Below are 15,770 nucleotides of genomic sequence, written 5' to 3'. Positions count from 1 at the left end.
ACTAAAACTGAAGAGGCCAATGTGGGAGGTTGAAATTATCCATGAGAGAGGACTGGGGTGGGCTCATAACAAGCAGTCCTTACTTTTCTCAGGACTATTAACTTTGTTTTTCCTTTGCAATCCTTCACCATGAGAGTCAGCAAGGCATGCTGTTTTAGAATTTGTATTTTGCCACTGCTGACAACCTCCAAGAGTCTGCTTTGGGTTGTGCGTAAGAAAGACGAGTACAAAGAAAACTTAGCAAATCCATAAAGTTTATCTGATTGATAAATTCAGAAATTATTCCTAAACTGGTTTTATTATGCTATTTTGGCATGCCTTGACTTTTTCTTTTCTAAATCACCCACTGTAAGAGAATCCCATGCAAGAACTGGAGGCAGGTTGAGAGGAAAAGTGAAAGGGCAAGGTGCTGTGGTACGGACAGGGCGTCTCATAGTCTCTCCTGGAGGACACGTGGCACCCAGTGCCCAAATGGGCCGCTCACCTTGACTAGATGCGGTGCGTCCTGTCTGTTTAGTTGGTATTGTGGCAGTTGGTCCCAGTGGACGATCCAAGGATGTCTGAGCACAAGGGCAGCAGTCAGTCTCTGATGAGGGTCCACATGAAGCATCTTTGACACCAGGTCCTATAATGGGAAAAAGAATAATAAAATAAACTTAAACCTTTGTTTTTCTATAGCACCTGATACTGTTGAGTATTCTTCCTTGGCTTCTGTGACACGATTTCTTCCCACTAGCAGACCTTTGGGTGCAAAGCAATTTGGTCAATATGACAACTTGTTTAAAAAAAAAAGCAAAAACTTAGGTCTTTGTTTTCTTCTCCGTGAGTAACAGTAATTTTGGTGTATTACAAAGGGTAAATTTACCACATTTTATGTATCTTTAAGGACCTTGGCTCTTTTTTCCCTCAGATATTCTGAGTTTTCTACATTTTTGTGGGTTTATTTCTAAGTAATTTTCAGCTACTTAAGACTTTTCTGTGCTATTGGTAATGCTGAAAAGCAGTACATAACTGTCCAATAACAGGAATTAACTGGAGGGCTCTAAATGCGCCTCTCAAAAGATTACAGAGTTATTTTTATTTTGTTTCTACTTCCCAATTTTGTGGGTATTCACCGTATTACATCATACTTGTAATCACAGGTCTTAACTGGACAAATTAGCAAAAGGTATTAGTAATCACATGGCATTCATAAGATAGGCTATGAGTTGGATGCAGTTTTTTGTGCTCTATTTGTATCTCATCCTCACTTGCCTTGCACTCAAAAAAGCATAATAAAATGCAAGTGAATGAGAACCAAATTATAAAAATTATAGAGATAACCTCGACTTGCTTTAACTTATTAAAAAAAGCAGGCAGTATGTAAACTCTGATACTTTCTACGGTAACATTACTTGATATGCTTGATAACCGATCGTGACAAAGTTTGTGGTGGACTCCAATGGATAAGAACTACTACTTGACAGAGTGACCTTGAAAAAGGAAAATCTGATCACTACAATGCTTAGTAGTTTTCAACAGTTACCCAATACTTAGAGTACACCCCAAATCTTGAGCATGATTGACAAAGCCTTCCATAATTGGGGTCCATCGGCTACCCTCTCACGTGTACCTTGTACTAGTCATACCAAACGCCTGCACTGCCCTGGAGGCGCTCTGCCATTCCCATTCCATCAGGACCACGCATGGGCTGATCCCTCAGCCTGGGATGGACTAACTAGTCCATCTCTGCTTCCCAAAGCTGCCTGGCGAATCCCTTCATTGCTTCTGGAAAGCTTTCCCTGAAATCTTTCTGATCAAGCATCATCTGTGAACTTCTTCAGCATAGAAAACAGAGCATTGTAATAGCACATGTGACACTGTACTGTATATTTTGGGCTATCTCCCAACGAGACTCTGAGCTCTCTGAGATCAGGAATTCCATCTGAGTCACATCTTTTATGCCTGGAGCCTTCACTTATTAGGCACACTGTAGGTGCTCAATACATGAATTAAAAAGTAAACAAGTACCCAGAAAAATGAATTATCTGGTTTAAAAAATTTTATTGTTAAACAAGGGGAAAGGCTAACATATCATTTTAAATAGTTACAAAAGTAAATATTATCTACACAGACATTAAGCTGGTCAACTGAGACTTCATCTCTATGCCAAAAGTATGTATAAAAATTTCTGACATACCCTATTTACGAATGCAATCACTTCAACTCAAGCATCTACCTCTAAAAAAAATGAGCAAGCACTTTTTACCACTATGTATCTTCCTCATCTCCTCTATGTTTTCCTTATTTTGAAATGAAAAACTTTGCTCTTCTTTTTAAAAAAGAATTTTCTCTAAATAAAGTGAAACTAAAAAAAAAAAAAGTGAAACTAGAGCAGAGTTAGAAAGCAAACCAGTGTTATTCAGGGGATGGCAGGTCTTCCTGCGAGAAAGGATTTCCAAATAGATTTCAAGCAGACATATAAAACTAAATTACTGTCTACTGTGAAAAAGATTGACCCCTTTCTTCATAATATGGACCAAAAATAGAAAATGGTGTCGTTATTCTAGGGAACAAGGCCTTTGGAATAAGCTATTTATTTTGGAGCATCCACATGTGCCTGGTGTACAACTGAGGATAAGTTCACACTAAAATTCTGGGCCTTGGTTTCCTACTGTGAAATGGTGATACTACCACCTATTTTACAGGGTTGTTAAGAGGATTAAATGGGATAATTTAGGTAAAGTGCAGTGTGAGGCACAGAGGAGACACACAAATCATGAAGACCACCACCATTATTATTCATCATGTTCATCAGTAAGAAGTAGCTTGAGATATATAGATAATAAAGCCAAACCAATATATGCTGGGAAAGAAAATTAGTGGTCAGTTTTTGAGTTCGAGTTATTTGGTAACATCATTTCAATACAACTTTATAAACAAGTTTCTAACTGATATTATTTTTTCTCACTAGGGATTATGAAAAATTGTTTTCTCAAAAGCTTTTAATAGGAAGCCATACTTACCTTTGCTGTGTCTGAAACAGAATTCCAGTAGCCACCACTGAGTGAGAATTTTCCACTTCCTATCCGTGCCAGTATTTCCTCTGGTGTATCATCAGGGCCATTTGCAAATGGAGTGTAACTAATTTATAATAGAATTAAAATGCTAATGAATAAAACTTCTTTTTTGGTTGGTAATTTCTATATTTATTTGCAATATCCAAAAGTACTCTAAGTAGTTCACTTAATGTAATACTTTGTTAAAGCCTACTAAAGTAAAAAAAATATCAACAACATGAAGCTTCATAGCGCACCAGGTCAAGATATAAGTTATGAAATATTAATTTAGATTTAATATACAATAATATAAATAAGATATGACATATTATAGAATAAAATATTTAAAACAGTGTATGTTTATGACATAACTAGACTACAAAAAAGATATGGAAAAAATCAACTTATGACCTCAAGACATTAACAACAGTACACTATAGAAAACAGTAATGATACAGCTATAAATGTGAGAGAGAAAGAGAGAGGGATGGGATTGTATTATTAAACAAGATGAGAAAATATGGAAGGAAAGATATTACAACACAGAGGTAAAAAAAATAAACCTAGATAATTTAAACAAAATATCGATAAATAAATGCTTACAACATATGGTACATACTCACCCAGTGAGCATTGTATAGAGGAGGACACCAAGACTCCATATATCACAAGCTGCATCATAGCCTTGTCGTTTTAAAACCTAGAAAAAGTAAAAATTAGTATTAACACACTGCTGTTTATTATATAGATTTGGATAGGCTGTGAACTGAATTATATCTCCTAAATCAATGCATACAAGAAAAACAGAACATGATTAACAAAAAAGGCAATATACTAATCCTATTCTAGAACCTTCTACTACTATAAATTTAAAAATTTTTTTGCATTTTAAATCGTTTTTAAAAATTTATTTTATTTTATTTTATTTTTGGCCGCATTGGGTCTTCGTTGCTGCAAGCGGGGGCTACTCTTTGTTGTGGTGTGCAGGCTTCTCATTGCGGTGGTTTCTCTTGTTGGGAGCATGGGCTCTAGACGTGCGGGCTTCAGTAGCCGTGGCACACGGGCTCAGTAGTTGTGGCTCGCGGGCTCTAGAGCTCAGGCTCAGTAGTTGTGGCGCACAGGCTTAGCTGTTCCGCAGCATGTGGGATCTTCCCGGACCAGGGCTCGAACCCATGTCCCCTGCATTGGCAGGCGGATACCTAACCATTGTGCCACCAGGGAAGCCCCCAGCATTTTAAAGCTTATAACTTTATTTCTTTCTTGGCGAACGAACAACTGTTTGGGACTCTGGCCATGGACCTATGTCAGACACGTTCATAGGTGAGAACTGTATAAATTTAAATTTTGATATTCAAATTAATTTACTGAATGATGCGGTGGCACACAGTGGACTATAAAAATAAATTGAAGGTAAATTTCTTATTTAAATGTATTTATATTTTGTATGGGGCTGCAGAAATGATTAACATAAAACAATTAAGAAAACATATAACGAAGTATAAATGGTATAGTGCAAAACTGTTCTTTTATATATATTATAATTTGATTTACTCAAGCATTTAATAATCACCAACTATTATCAGGCATAAACTGTGACAAATACATTGTGACCACCTAGAGGGGCAGGACAGGGAGGGTGGGAGGGAGACACAAGAGGGAGGAGACATGGGGATATATGTATATGTATAGCTGATTCACTTTGTTATAAAGCAGAAACTAACACACCATGTTAAAGCAATTATACTCCAATAAGGAAAAAAAAACTGTGACAAATACATAACAACTGTTTTCCTTAAGAAAATCAGAATCTGGCAAAGGAAATAAACATATAGATAGTTAACAATTCAACATGATAACTATTCTAACAAAACTATATGTCTAAGGGATATGAGTACAAAGATGAGGAAGCAATTCATTCTTGATATGGGGAGAGAGGGAAAGCTAGGAGCAGCCTGCTTGTATTGGGCCTATAAGCAAGGATTCAGGAGGCAAAGTGAAGAGGTGGGGGAGGGCAGAGGACACTCAAAGGGCAGAGGCAAGAGACCAGAGCCTCCTTAGCGCCAGGCAAGTTCAGTGTGGCCAGATTTCCAGACAGGGGATACTAGAGAGACTGAAGGGCTTTTTAAAAGGCTTTCTGAATTATTTATTTATTTGGCTGCGCCACACGGCTTGCAGGATCTTAGTTCCCCGACTAGGGATCAAACCTGGGCCCCAGCAGTGAAAGCGCTGAGTCCTAACCACTGGACTGCTAGGGAGTTCACTGAAGAGCTTTTTATAAAAAACTTGTTAAGTAATCTACATTTTTTTCCCTGCAGGCAATCAGATGTTACTGAAGCATTAAAGAGGAAAATAAAATAAGTGGATGTTTATACCAGAAAGATAACTCAAGGCATAGAGGAAATGCTGGCAAGAAGAGAGAATGGAGACAGGCCACCTCATAGGAGGCAATTTGTAGCAAACTAAATGAAAGGCTGTGAGGATCTGTACTAAGGCAGGACATGAAGGGGAAAAGACAGAAAGATAAAATGGGAAGGACTTAGTAAAGACTGGATGTATAGGGCCTCCCTGGTGGCACAGTGGTTAAGAATCCGCCTTCCAATGCGGACTGGGGACACGGGTTCGAGCCCTGGTCCAGGAAGATCCCACATGCCACGGAGCAACTAAGCCCATGTGCCACAACTACTGAGCCTGTGCTCTAGAGCCCGTGAGCCACAACTACTGAGCCCACGTGCCACAACTACTAAGCCTGCACTCTAGAGCCCATGCTTCGCAACAAGAGGAGCCACCGCAATGAGAAGCTCACGCACCGCAACGAAGAGTAGCCCCCGCTCTCTGCAACTAGAGAAAGCCTGCGCACAGCAACGAAGGCCCAATGCAGCCAAAACCAAGTAAATAAAATAAACTTTTTAAAAAAGAAAAGCATTAAAAAATATATCTAACTGTATGTTATATGGCAAAATAAAAATTTAAAAAAAGATTGGATGTATAGGGTAAGGGAAAAGGGGTCTACAATATTTAGGAATCAGAATGGAATGGATTTGGCAACAGACTAAATGTGGAGAAATAACAGAGAAGGAAGATTTCAGGAGGACTTTAAAGTTTTAACCCAGGTGACTAAACGGTAAAGAGGAGACAGAGTTAAGAGGTCAGTCTAAGGACAGTTTGATCACTGAAGATTTCCTGAAGGAGAATTTAGAGGCAGGGTCTAAAGCAAAAAAACATTCCAAAAAAAACACATTCCAATGTGCCAAGGCATAAAAGCTACATGGTGATTTCAAGAAGCAGACTGCTTATATGAAGCAGCAAACAATCATGAGGAAAAATTAGATGTCTGGATTAGGGGGCCACTCTTGGACACCAATGTGTGTCAGAGGCTGTGGATATGTGGACAAAGAAGAAAAAAATCTGTCCCTCATCAGTTCTAGTATCTCTGGGAGAACAGACTCAAATAATCTTTAAAAAATATTTTTCTATCTAAAAAGTAACAAAATTACAAAAAGTTTGGAAAACAGAGGGGGGAATCCAACTATCTTAACATTATCAACTATTACAATTTTTGTGAAATATCTAGCACATGGTAAAAGCATAGACTTTGCAGCCAGGTTGCTTGGGCTCAGATCTAGATCTGACCACAGGCAAATGACATCACCCCCTCACTGTGCTTCTGGTTTTCTATAAAATGCAAATAAAAGTACTCACCTCACATAAGTTATAATGAGAATGAATTATTATATAAAAATTATATCTCTGAGGATGAAATCCGTTAATATATGTGCCTGGCACATAAGCCCTATATTAGGATTAACTATTGTAGTTAATTTTTTACACAGTGATAATCAAAAGGCAAGAAATTTTGAGGGCAAAGCAGTGCATTTTAGAGTTGCTACAGTGGGGAACTACAGCTTCTTAGGAAAAGAAGCAACCTGATCAAAGCAGTGCTTGAAGAAGACTTCAGCAGCTTTGTAGCTTCTTTGTGAACTGATCACAGAATGACAAAAGGAAGCAACGTGCACCTAGGCTGCGGCAATCATCTGGGGGCGTGGTGAGGGAAGCAGCGGCTAAGATGGCAGTTCTGTGAACAGAAGAGCCCTGGTTGCCGGGGATAAAAGAGATGGATAAAAGAGCAGGAAAAGCATTGTAGGTAGTACTGGATTGATGACAGGATGAACTACCAACAGAAGAAAAAGGGCTGACATTTTATTCTAATTATTTGCTCAGTAACTCTTCAATTAAACAACTATTCTATATTAAACACAGTAAATGAGTTTTTAAACATACTGAAATATTTCAAGCAAACTCTTTCACAATTACCTCTGGTGCAACAAAATTTGCAGTATAACAAGGAGTCATGAGAAGACCATTTTCTGCTCTTAGCTGTTTGGCAAAGCCAAAATCACAAATTCGAATAGATTCTGGATTGCCAGATTCATCCACATAAAGAATGTTGCTAGGTTTCAAGTCTCTGTGAACCACCTAATTGAAATACAAATTAAAGAGGTGCATTAACAATACATTTCCATTATGGAAAATTATTTATTCACAAACTGTCAAGCAATGCACTTAACAAGATGATGGGTACCAACCTTTACATTATCCCAACATTATAAAATGCTGACAGTGTAATATAACTCCAACACAGAACTGGGGCAAGGAGAGGAGGAAGAAAGAACAGTACTTACCTTCCCCCTCTTTGTCCAATTAAGTAAGCGGATTAAGGAAAAATGCAAATAGCAGTAATATCTGTCTCCAGGTTATTCATCGTTCAACAAATATTTATGGAATGTCTATCATGTACCAGGGTATTATACAAGGAGCTGCAGATACTTCGGTGAATAAGACCTGTAAGATCCTTGCCTTTATATGCTAGGAACTTAGTAGTAAGGGAGGCAGAGAATAAATAGGTGAGAGACGGGGCATAACTCGGGCGGGTCAGGAAGGGTCTGTCCCTAGAGGAGGTAACAACTGATCCAAGATCTGAAGAACAGAATGAACAAGCCAGAAGAGTGGGGGTAGGCATTCTAAGTAGAGGGAATGGCATGTACAATGGATGAACACAACAAACATGTACAGACAGGCTCAATGGAACAGGCATGGGTTTTAGGAGTAAAAAGGAAAAAACACTCCCAGATTTATGTAAGTACTGCCTACTTGATATCCAAGTAACAATGTCACAAACACAAAAATATACCATTCCTTTAGAGTTTGTATTACTTTCCCCCTTTAATCACCTACTTGAATACTTCTTTTATCATAACCCTCTCTGACACTCCTTATTAGACTTATGTGTTTCCTCCATCACCAAATTCTGAGTCTATGTTCTAATCAATAACCTCAGTTTTAGGTCCTAACATCCGGAACACTACTTCTCCAGACCATTTTAATAACTAATTACTGCTGAGGCACTGAGAAAAGAACACAGAAGATTTAGATGACTGCAAACTCACAAATTCTTCAGTGAAAACTGAGTTCTACCAATTTCCAGTCCCAGTACTAGGCAAATCTTGAGCAGCTACAAGTCAAGAAGCTCTAGAATTAAATTAGCACATTTCATTTATTAGCTTCTAGGGGCAAAGAAAACGAGAATAACATACTGAAAATAAACTCCTTAAGAAGAGCTCTCTTATTCTTTTCTTGCTTCTCATTCCTCTTCACTCCTCTGCTGTTCTCCTTTCCTTCCTCCCCTCATCTCTCCTTTGTTCCCCTTCCCTCCCAGACTTCTCTTCTTTTAAAAATATGATTTTTTTTTTTGCCATTTACTAAAAATCTATATGCAGGAAGAAAGGAGAAGAGCATCCACCATCCAGAAACCAGGTGGCTATTTGGCCTCATCTGTTTGAAGGGTTTCCTTTTATAAGTGAATACAACCCATGACTCTCTGGTTCACTTCTAAACTCGAAATGGGCCCAGTTCTCGAAAGTACACAGTGGCCTAGCAAAAACAGTGCTATGTCTTCCAGGTCACAAAATCTCACTCCCTTCTTGGGAAGCATAAAAATTTAATGTTTATAAACAAGCTAAAATTTCAAAGTAGAACTTCAAGCTCATGACATGTACACACTGCTATATTTAAAATGGATAACCAACAAGGACCTACTACATAACACAGGGAACTCTGCTCAATATTATATAACCTAAATGGGAAAAAAATTTGAAAAAGAACAGATACATTTATATGTATAACTGAATCACTTTGCTGTACACCTGAAACTCTCACAACATTGTTAATCAACTATACTCCAATATAGAATAAAAAGTTAAAAAATTAAATTAAATTAAATTAAAAAAAGAAACAAAAAGAATTTCAAGCTCAATGGGAGAAGTCTACATAGAGGAAGAACAGTAGGATAATTAAGCTAATATATTTTTCATTACAGGCATAAACTAACTTCTACCTTTGTAATTTCAGCTCAAACATTAAGAAAGAAAAGGTAAGAAAAGGGTATTTGGCATTTTATACCAAATTTTTTAAGATATTATATATGTGTGTGTGTGTGTGTGTGTGTGTGTGTGTGTAAGTATGTAAAACGTTAAAAAGACTTACCCCTTGTGCGTGAAGATATTCAACAGTTTTGGTTATAGTAAACAGGACAGCACTGGCCTCTCGTTCAGAGAAAAATTTCTGTCTAAGAATTTTATCCAGCAATTCACCCCCTTTCATAAGTTCTGTCACTACATACACATATTTTCCATCATCATACACCTGTAACATTTAACAGCAAAATGTAAAAAAATTATGTGAAGCTTTACATGTGCTCAGCACACAGTTTGGCATAGTAAAGAGAAATTAAAACTCACTTTATATACAAGGAAAATTTTACTTATCACAACCAATGAAGGATATAAAATTTGCAAACAATTTTATACACATAAAGATATTAAAATAGGAACTGATAAGACTGAACGTCAGAAAAATAACCTTTAATTTCCTTCCATGAACCTTAACTCATGGCAATCAAAATAAGTATGGGTATGGTATCCGAAGGGGCACTGAACTTCTGCTCTTAGCGTGTGTTCCTCTTGATCTTTCTACCTACTAATGATGAGAGGGACTGGTAGAAAGACATGCTGCTGTGATTTTCCTGGAACTTCTGCAACTGCAGAACTTCTGTATTTATACATACAGTACAAAGAATTATTCTGGTTTTGATTAAATCGAAAGACAAGCCGTGGCAAGAATTAAGTAGGAAGATTAAGTAGCAAAGAAAAATTCCATTCAACCACGCAGAAGCATACCAATTTACTCCTAATGCAGAAAAAGAAAGCTCACTGTAATTTTGGATTTGTACTCTAGGCAATCCCAAATTGAGAAAACCCTCTCTTTAAACTTCAGGCCCCTTTATTCCCCTCTTCTCATAGAGTTACTGCACACCTTTGCTTAGCTCCCTAACAGGTACCATGTATTAGGGCCCCAAATATGGAGAAAACAAGGTACCTGCCCTCAAAGTTTTTATTCTAGTAGGGAGAAACAGACATAGAAATAAGAGTTTTAAAAAATGTTGGAGATGCTGTAACAAAAGTGGGGATAATTTTAGAGACTTTGGAATTTGAAATGAAGGAAGGAGCAAAGATGTAAAAAAATAACAACAGCTTAGGGAGTTCCCCAGGCAAGGCTGAGAGAAAGTGTTTTCTACATTTCCTTTTTAATATACTTGGTTGGATTCTTGGAGGTTATATTAATTAAAGAGTCACTTAAGTGAAACATTTAATGGGACTAAGTTAACATTCTCCTCTAACAATGAACAGTGATAAATTATTCTGAGGAAATTAGAGTTTTGGTTAGGAAGGAGGAGGGAGGATAAACGTTGGAATTCACAGAACCTCAGAGGTGAAAGGTACCTGAGGAGTCCTCTGGCTTAGCTGGCTACATGACACTTCTGGTCTACAGTACCCAGACACAGCCTTTGAGCCTATGTGAGCGCCATGAGCAAGAGAGGACTTAATGCTGCCTGAGGAGTTCGCACCCTTTGCCAACACCTCTGTTATGATGAAAGCTATAAGTAGCAGGGAAAGGAAACTTCACTTGTCTGGGGGGTGGTGATCGGCAGGGCAGGATTCCTGAAGGAAGTAATGCCTTAGCTAAGTCTTAGATGTGTGCTAGTTAGGCAGGCAAAAAAGGGAAATGGCATTCTCAATTGAATGAATCATAAATTCAAAGGCAGAGCAGCAGAAGAAAACGAGGCATGGTAAGAAAAGTTTGTACATACTTGAGCATGGCTGGAGCATAGGGTGTGTGAGGAAGTGTGAAAGCTACTACAGATGGAGGAATGCAGGGACCAGAGGTGATGCGGAACATGAACTGTAGGCAGGGAAGTAACGTAAGGTTAGGTAATAAGGGACAGCTCTCTCTGGCGGTACTGTGGAAGACGGTTTGGGGAGCCTATGGAGCCTGAGACTTGTCAATCCTGAACATAATTAATACCCAAATGTTTCAGTAAATACTGATATTAAAAGCAATAATGTAATACTTTTCTTCTTAAAGGCAGAAAAATTAACTAAACATTATTCTCTATAACTGGAATTATGCTATATATGTTGGCCTCTAATTTATTTTTTTTTACTCACTGTATCGAATTCTTTGTCTACCACATGATATTTCAAAATATTCCAAATATGAGTTAGACAACTGAGTCAAATGATCTACATTAAAGAATCTACTTACATCCTTTAGAGTAATAATGTTTGGATGTTGTCCATAACGAAGAAGAATTTCAATTTCTTCTGTAGGGTCTCTCTTGCTTTTATCAATAATCTAAAAGGCAAATATTTATCATAAAATCTCATGAACTATACAGTATAAACGTTAAGTATTTACAGCTACAGACTTAGGTGTTATTTTGTGTAAACACTGTATTGATAACCCATTTATCAACCATTTTTATTCAAGTACCTGGCCAGACTGTCTAATCAAAATTTGAAAGCCAGTCTTGATATAGATGGTAAGGCTGTAAGGTAAACTCTATGCCATGAGTCACATTCAAACCAGGTCTGTCTAGTTTTTTTTAGCAAGTTTAGGATTTAATAAAAACTCAAAAGCCTCAAGAAAAGGTACCAAGAACACAGTTAACACATCTTTCTTCCAGCCTTCAATGTCTTAGACCTTGGGGAACTCAGTTAACTTAAAAAAAAAAAAAAGATTTATTTATTTGTTTTTTTTTGGCTGCGTTGGCTCTTCATTGCTGCGCGCAGGCTTTCTCTAGGTGTGGCGAGCGGGGGCTACTCTTTGTTGTGGTGCGTGGGCTTCTCATTGTGGTGGCCTCTCTTGTTGCGGAGCACGGGCTTCAGTAGTTGCGGCATGTGGGCTTCAACAGTTGTGGCTAACAGGATCTAGAGCGCAGGCTCAGTAGTGGTGGCACACGGGCTTAGATGCTCTGCAGCATGTGGGATCTTCCTGGACCAGGGCTCAAACCCATGTCCCCTGCACTGGCAGGTGGATTCTTAACCACTGCACCACCAGGGAAGCCCTCAGCTAACTTCTAACCCCTATCAATACAGATAATTAAGAGCAAGATGTATTTATAATACCACCGTTAGCATTTGTTTATTGAATTTACTTTCTTTAATAAAATGCTTCAATGGAATATCCCATCAGTTGTAAGCTACTTATAAAGAAATTACAGTTAAGTAGAACAAACTTTATTTTTGAAGCTGGGCAGAAAGCTAAGCAAAATACCATACCTAGAATTCTACTTGGCTAGAATGAAGTTTAATTATTACAATAAAGCCCTTTAAAATACTAATTTAGCTTTCCAACTCTTTTATGTCAGCTGCTTCTTAAAAATACTTCTCTTAATGTTTTAATCTGTTAAAGTAACATTGTAGTTTTAAAAAGGCAACAAGGACTTCCCTGGTGGCACAGTGGTTAAGAATCCGCCTGCTAGTGCAGGGGATACGGGTTCGATCCCTGGTCTGGGAAGATCCCACAAGCCACGGAGCAACTAAGCCCGTGTGCTACAACTACAGAGACTGCACTCTAGAGCCTGCAAGCCACAACTACTGAAGCCCGCGTGCTCTAGGGCCCATGTGCCGCAACTGCTGAAGCCCGTACGCCTAGAGCCCACGCTCCGCAACAAGAGAAAGCCACTGCATTGAGAAGCCCACACACCGCAATGAAGAGTAGCCCCCGCTTGCTGCAACTAGAGAAAGCCTGTGCAGTAACGAAGACCCAATGCAGCCAAAAAAAAAAACTGGAAAAAAAAAGAAAGAAAGAAAAGGCAACAAGTTTTGCTTTCATTTCATCCAAAAGGTAGGCTGAAATAAATTTTGTGACCTTCATACTTTCAGTTTTAAAACAGCTTAGTAATTATGTATGCAATAAACACCCAAACGCTTCAGCATCCTAGGAAAGAGCTTGCAACTCTCAGTATAAGCCAAATCTGCTATGTGAAATGGATTTCGTTGTGAAAACAGTTCTTTATTTGGAGAACAGGGAAGTCAAACATACAGGCATCCACTGTGATCAACTGCAAATGATAGTGTAGAATCAGTCAAATGGATGATTAAGAGGAAAGGTACATGGAATAGACATGCTGACTCAAGGGAGATGATTTGGGGTTAGTCTTTTGAAAACCAGAACACGTTGGGAGGTTTTATTTTATTTTTAAAATTTATTATTTACTTATTTTTTGGCCGTACCACATGGCTTGTGGGATCTTAGTTCCTGGACCGGGGATTGAACCCGTGCTCCCTGCAGTGGAAGCACGGAGTCCTAACCACTGGACCACCAGGGAATTGGGGAGGTTTTATTTTTGGCAACATTCTCTCTGATCTGCTCATCTTGAGCCCAGCTTACATTATATCCATAACTCTGCTTGTGAATCTTAGATATGTAGTAATTTCAGTAGAATCAAGTGCTGGGATTGGTTTTAGGGATCTAATTTAAGTCACAAGAATCCACAAAGAGCTGGAAGATGTTCTCAAGGTTTTGGTATACTGCTCCTGGTTTCTATAATTTGAAGGGGGCCTCAGGACATTTCTGCTTTTTTCTGATGTGTTTTTGGAGGCAAGATACATTCTTAAATTGCCTACCAAATACATTATTCACATTCTCTCCTTTCATGTGTGCAATTTGAAAATTTCTATGTACCCCACATTTCACTGAGTAGAAGAGCAAATTAAAATGTATTTCTATGGTTCATCCTTATAACTGACAGAATGCCTTACAGACACTGATGACTTTTTAAAACAATTACATCCAAGTTTAAAATAGCAGCAACAATTTTGGGGTGTGTCCTCCCAGATATTTGCTATGCATAAATAAAGTACATTTATTTTTATTTTTACACAGTAAAATCATACTAGATCTAGATAAATGGACAGACTGGTGGAAGGAAAGAAGTAATAATAATCAAGGCCACTTTCCCCACTAACTAAACACAAGCTACCCATGGTTATAGACTAGTTCTAAGTCTCAAGTTCAGTTGAAAGCTTTAGACATTACTTGAATTGTTTGTGATGGGAGAGAAGAGGCATCCAACTCAAGAAGTGAAAAGGCAGAAACTTGAATATAGTGTTTGTTCACTTATAACTAAAGGTTTGGACTCGAACTTTATCATAGAGGTATGTGCCTTGGTTTTTGGCTTAGAAAATCCTTACTGTCTTAGGATGCTTGATGAACTTAAAACAGCTAATGATAATATATTTTATGACAGTGGTTCTTATTCTTTTATTGGTTCACAGATCCTTTTAAATGTGAAGGATGGTATGAACATTTTTGCCATAAAAATGTAAACATACAAAATTTGGCATGTAATTCCGAGGAACTCCCTGACATCTTGACCATAAACGGGGGACTTCTGAGAGTAAACAGGGTGCTACTAAAAACCAGGTCTGGTGTAAAGTGGTACTGCCCTCTACAAACTGGATGTATGCTGCCTTACCTTTTGAGCTCATAGGAGGATCTATGGTTCCAGATTAAGATCCCTGAAGATCACTAGCCAGACATTTAAATTACCTTACCTTTTTATAACAAAAGGCACAGTCAGCAAAGAAGAGTGTAATTTTTAACTGGTACTAGCATGCATGAATAAGAACTGTTAGAGGTGCATATGAAATCTAAAAACACTTACCTTCACTGCAAACTCCATGTTTGTGGCTTTATGTATACATCTCTTGCAAACGGAGTAGGAGCCAACTCCAATATCTTCTTTTACTTCATATCCATCAGTAAACTGAATACTGTTCCTGTGTAACTGCTACAAACACAATTATAAATTGATGAAGAGCTCTGTAATGACTTTGGTACATTACATAATAGGGAAACATGTTACTCAGCATGCACTGTTGGCCTTAACTATAAATATAAATGAATTTAGTAAAAATAAAAATGAATCTGCATATATTCTTCTATAACTGTGCATTTCTGAAGTGTCTACGATACAATGCACAGCAAGAAATATGCCTTTAAAGAAAGCTTATGTTAAAAAGAAAAAACTGAATATGTACAACAAGAAACAAAGAGCTACGTGATAAGGGGCCGACAGCCTTGCCAGTGGTTATGCCCCATTCTACTCCCCAAACGGCTATAGGTCTTTGAAATACCTTTGCAAACGGGGAGACATTTGAAACCTCTGGTATAGAAGTAAAGATTTAGGAGGATTCAGAATTAGAACATCTGGATTCTTCTCTCCGATGCACCACATAGAAATCATAAACATACATTCTATAGAATTCATCACATGCTTGTCATAGTAAAAGGGACAGACTATTTCAACATGAACTTTGTTCAAAAAACAGT

At 38.0% G+C, this 15,770-nt stretch overlaps 1 protein-coding gene across 6 annotated transcripts in view; it reads right to left on the bottom strand.

Annotated features, from left to right (window-relative positions):
• RPS6KA3 (ribosomal protein S6 kinase A3) overlaps positions 1–15,770 on the bottom strand; it is a 109,275-nt gene that overhangs the window by 5,616 nt on the left and 87,889 nt on the right. For all 6 annotated transcript variants that reach the window (XM_059050817.2, XM_059050818.2, XM_059050819.2 and 3 more), the window contains 7 exons: positions 15,103–15,228; positions 11,697–11,786; positions 9,579–9,737; positions 7,350–7,511; positions 3,662–3,738; positions 3,006–3,123; positions 485–625 (listed from right to left, as the gene is read on the bottom strand). In XM_059050817.2, coding sequence (XP_058906800.1) covers positions 485–625; positions 3,006–3,123; positions 3,662–3,738; positions 7,350–7,511; positions 9,579–9,737; positions 11,697–11,786; positions 15,103–15,228 — 873 coding nt within the window. The remainder of the gene's footprint in view (positions 1–484; positions 626–3,005; positions 3,124–3,661; positions 3,739–7,349; positions 7,512–9,578; positions 9,738–11,696; positions 11,787–15,102; positions 15,229–15,770) is intronic.

Source organism: Kogia breviceps, chromosome X (genome assembly GCF_026419965.1).
Source record: "Kogia breviceps isolate mKogBre1 chromosome X, mKogBre1 haplotype 1, whole genome shotgun sequence".
NCBI classification, from domain to species: Eukaryota; Metazoa; Chordata; class Mammalia; order Artiodactyla; family Physeteridae; genus Kogia; species Kogia breviceps.
This window is presented reverse-complemented; position numbering and strand designations above follow the sequence as displayed.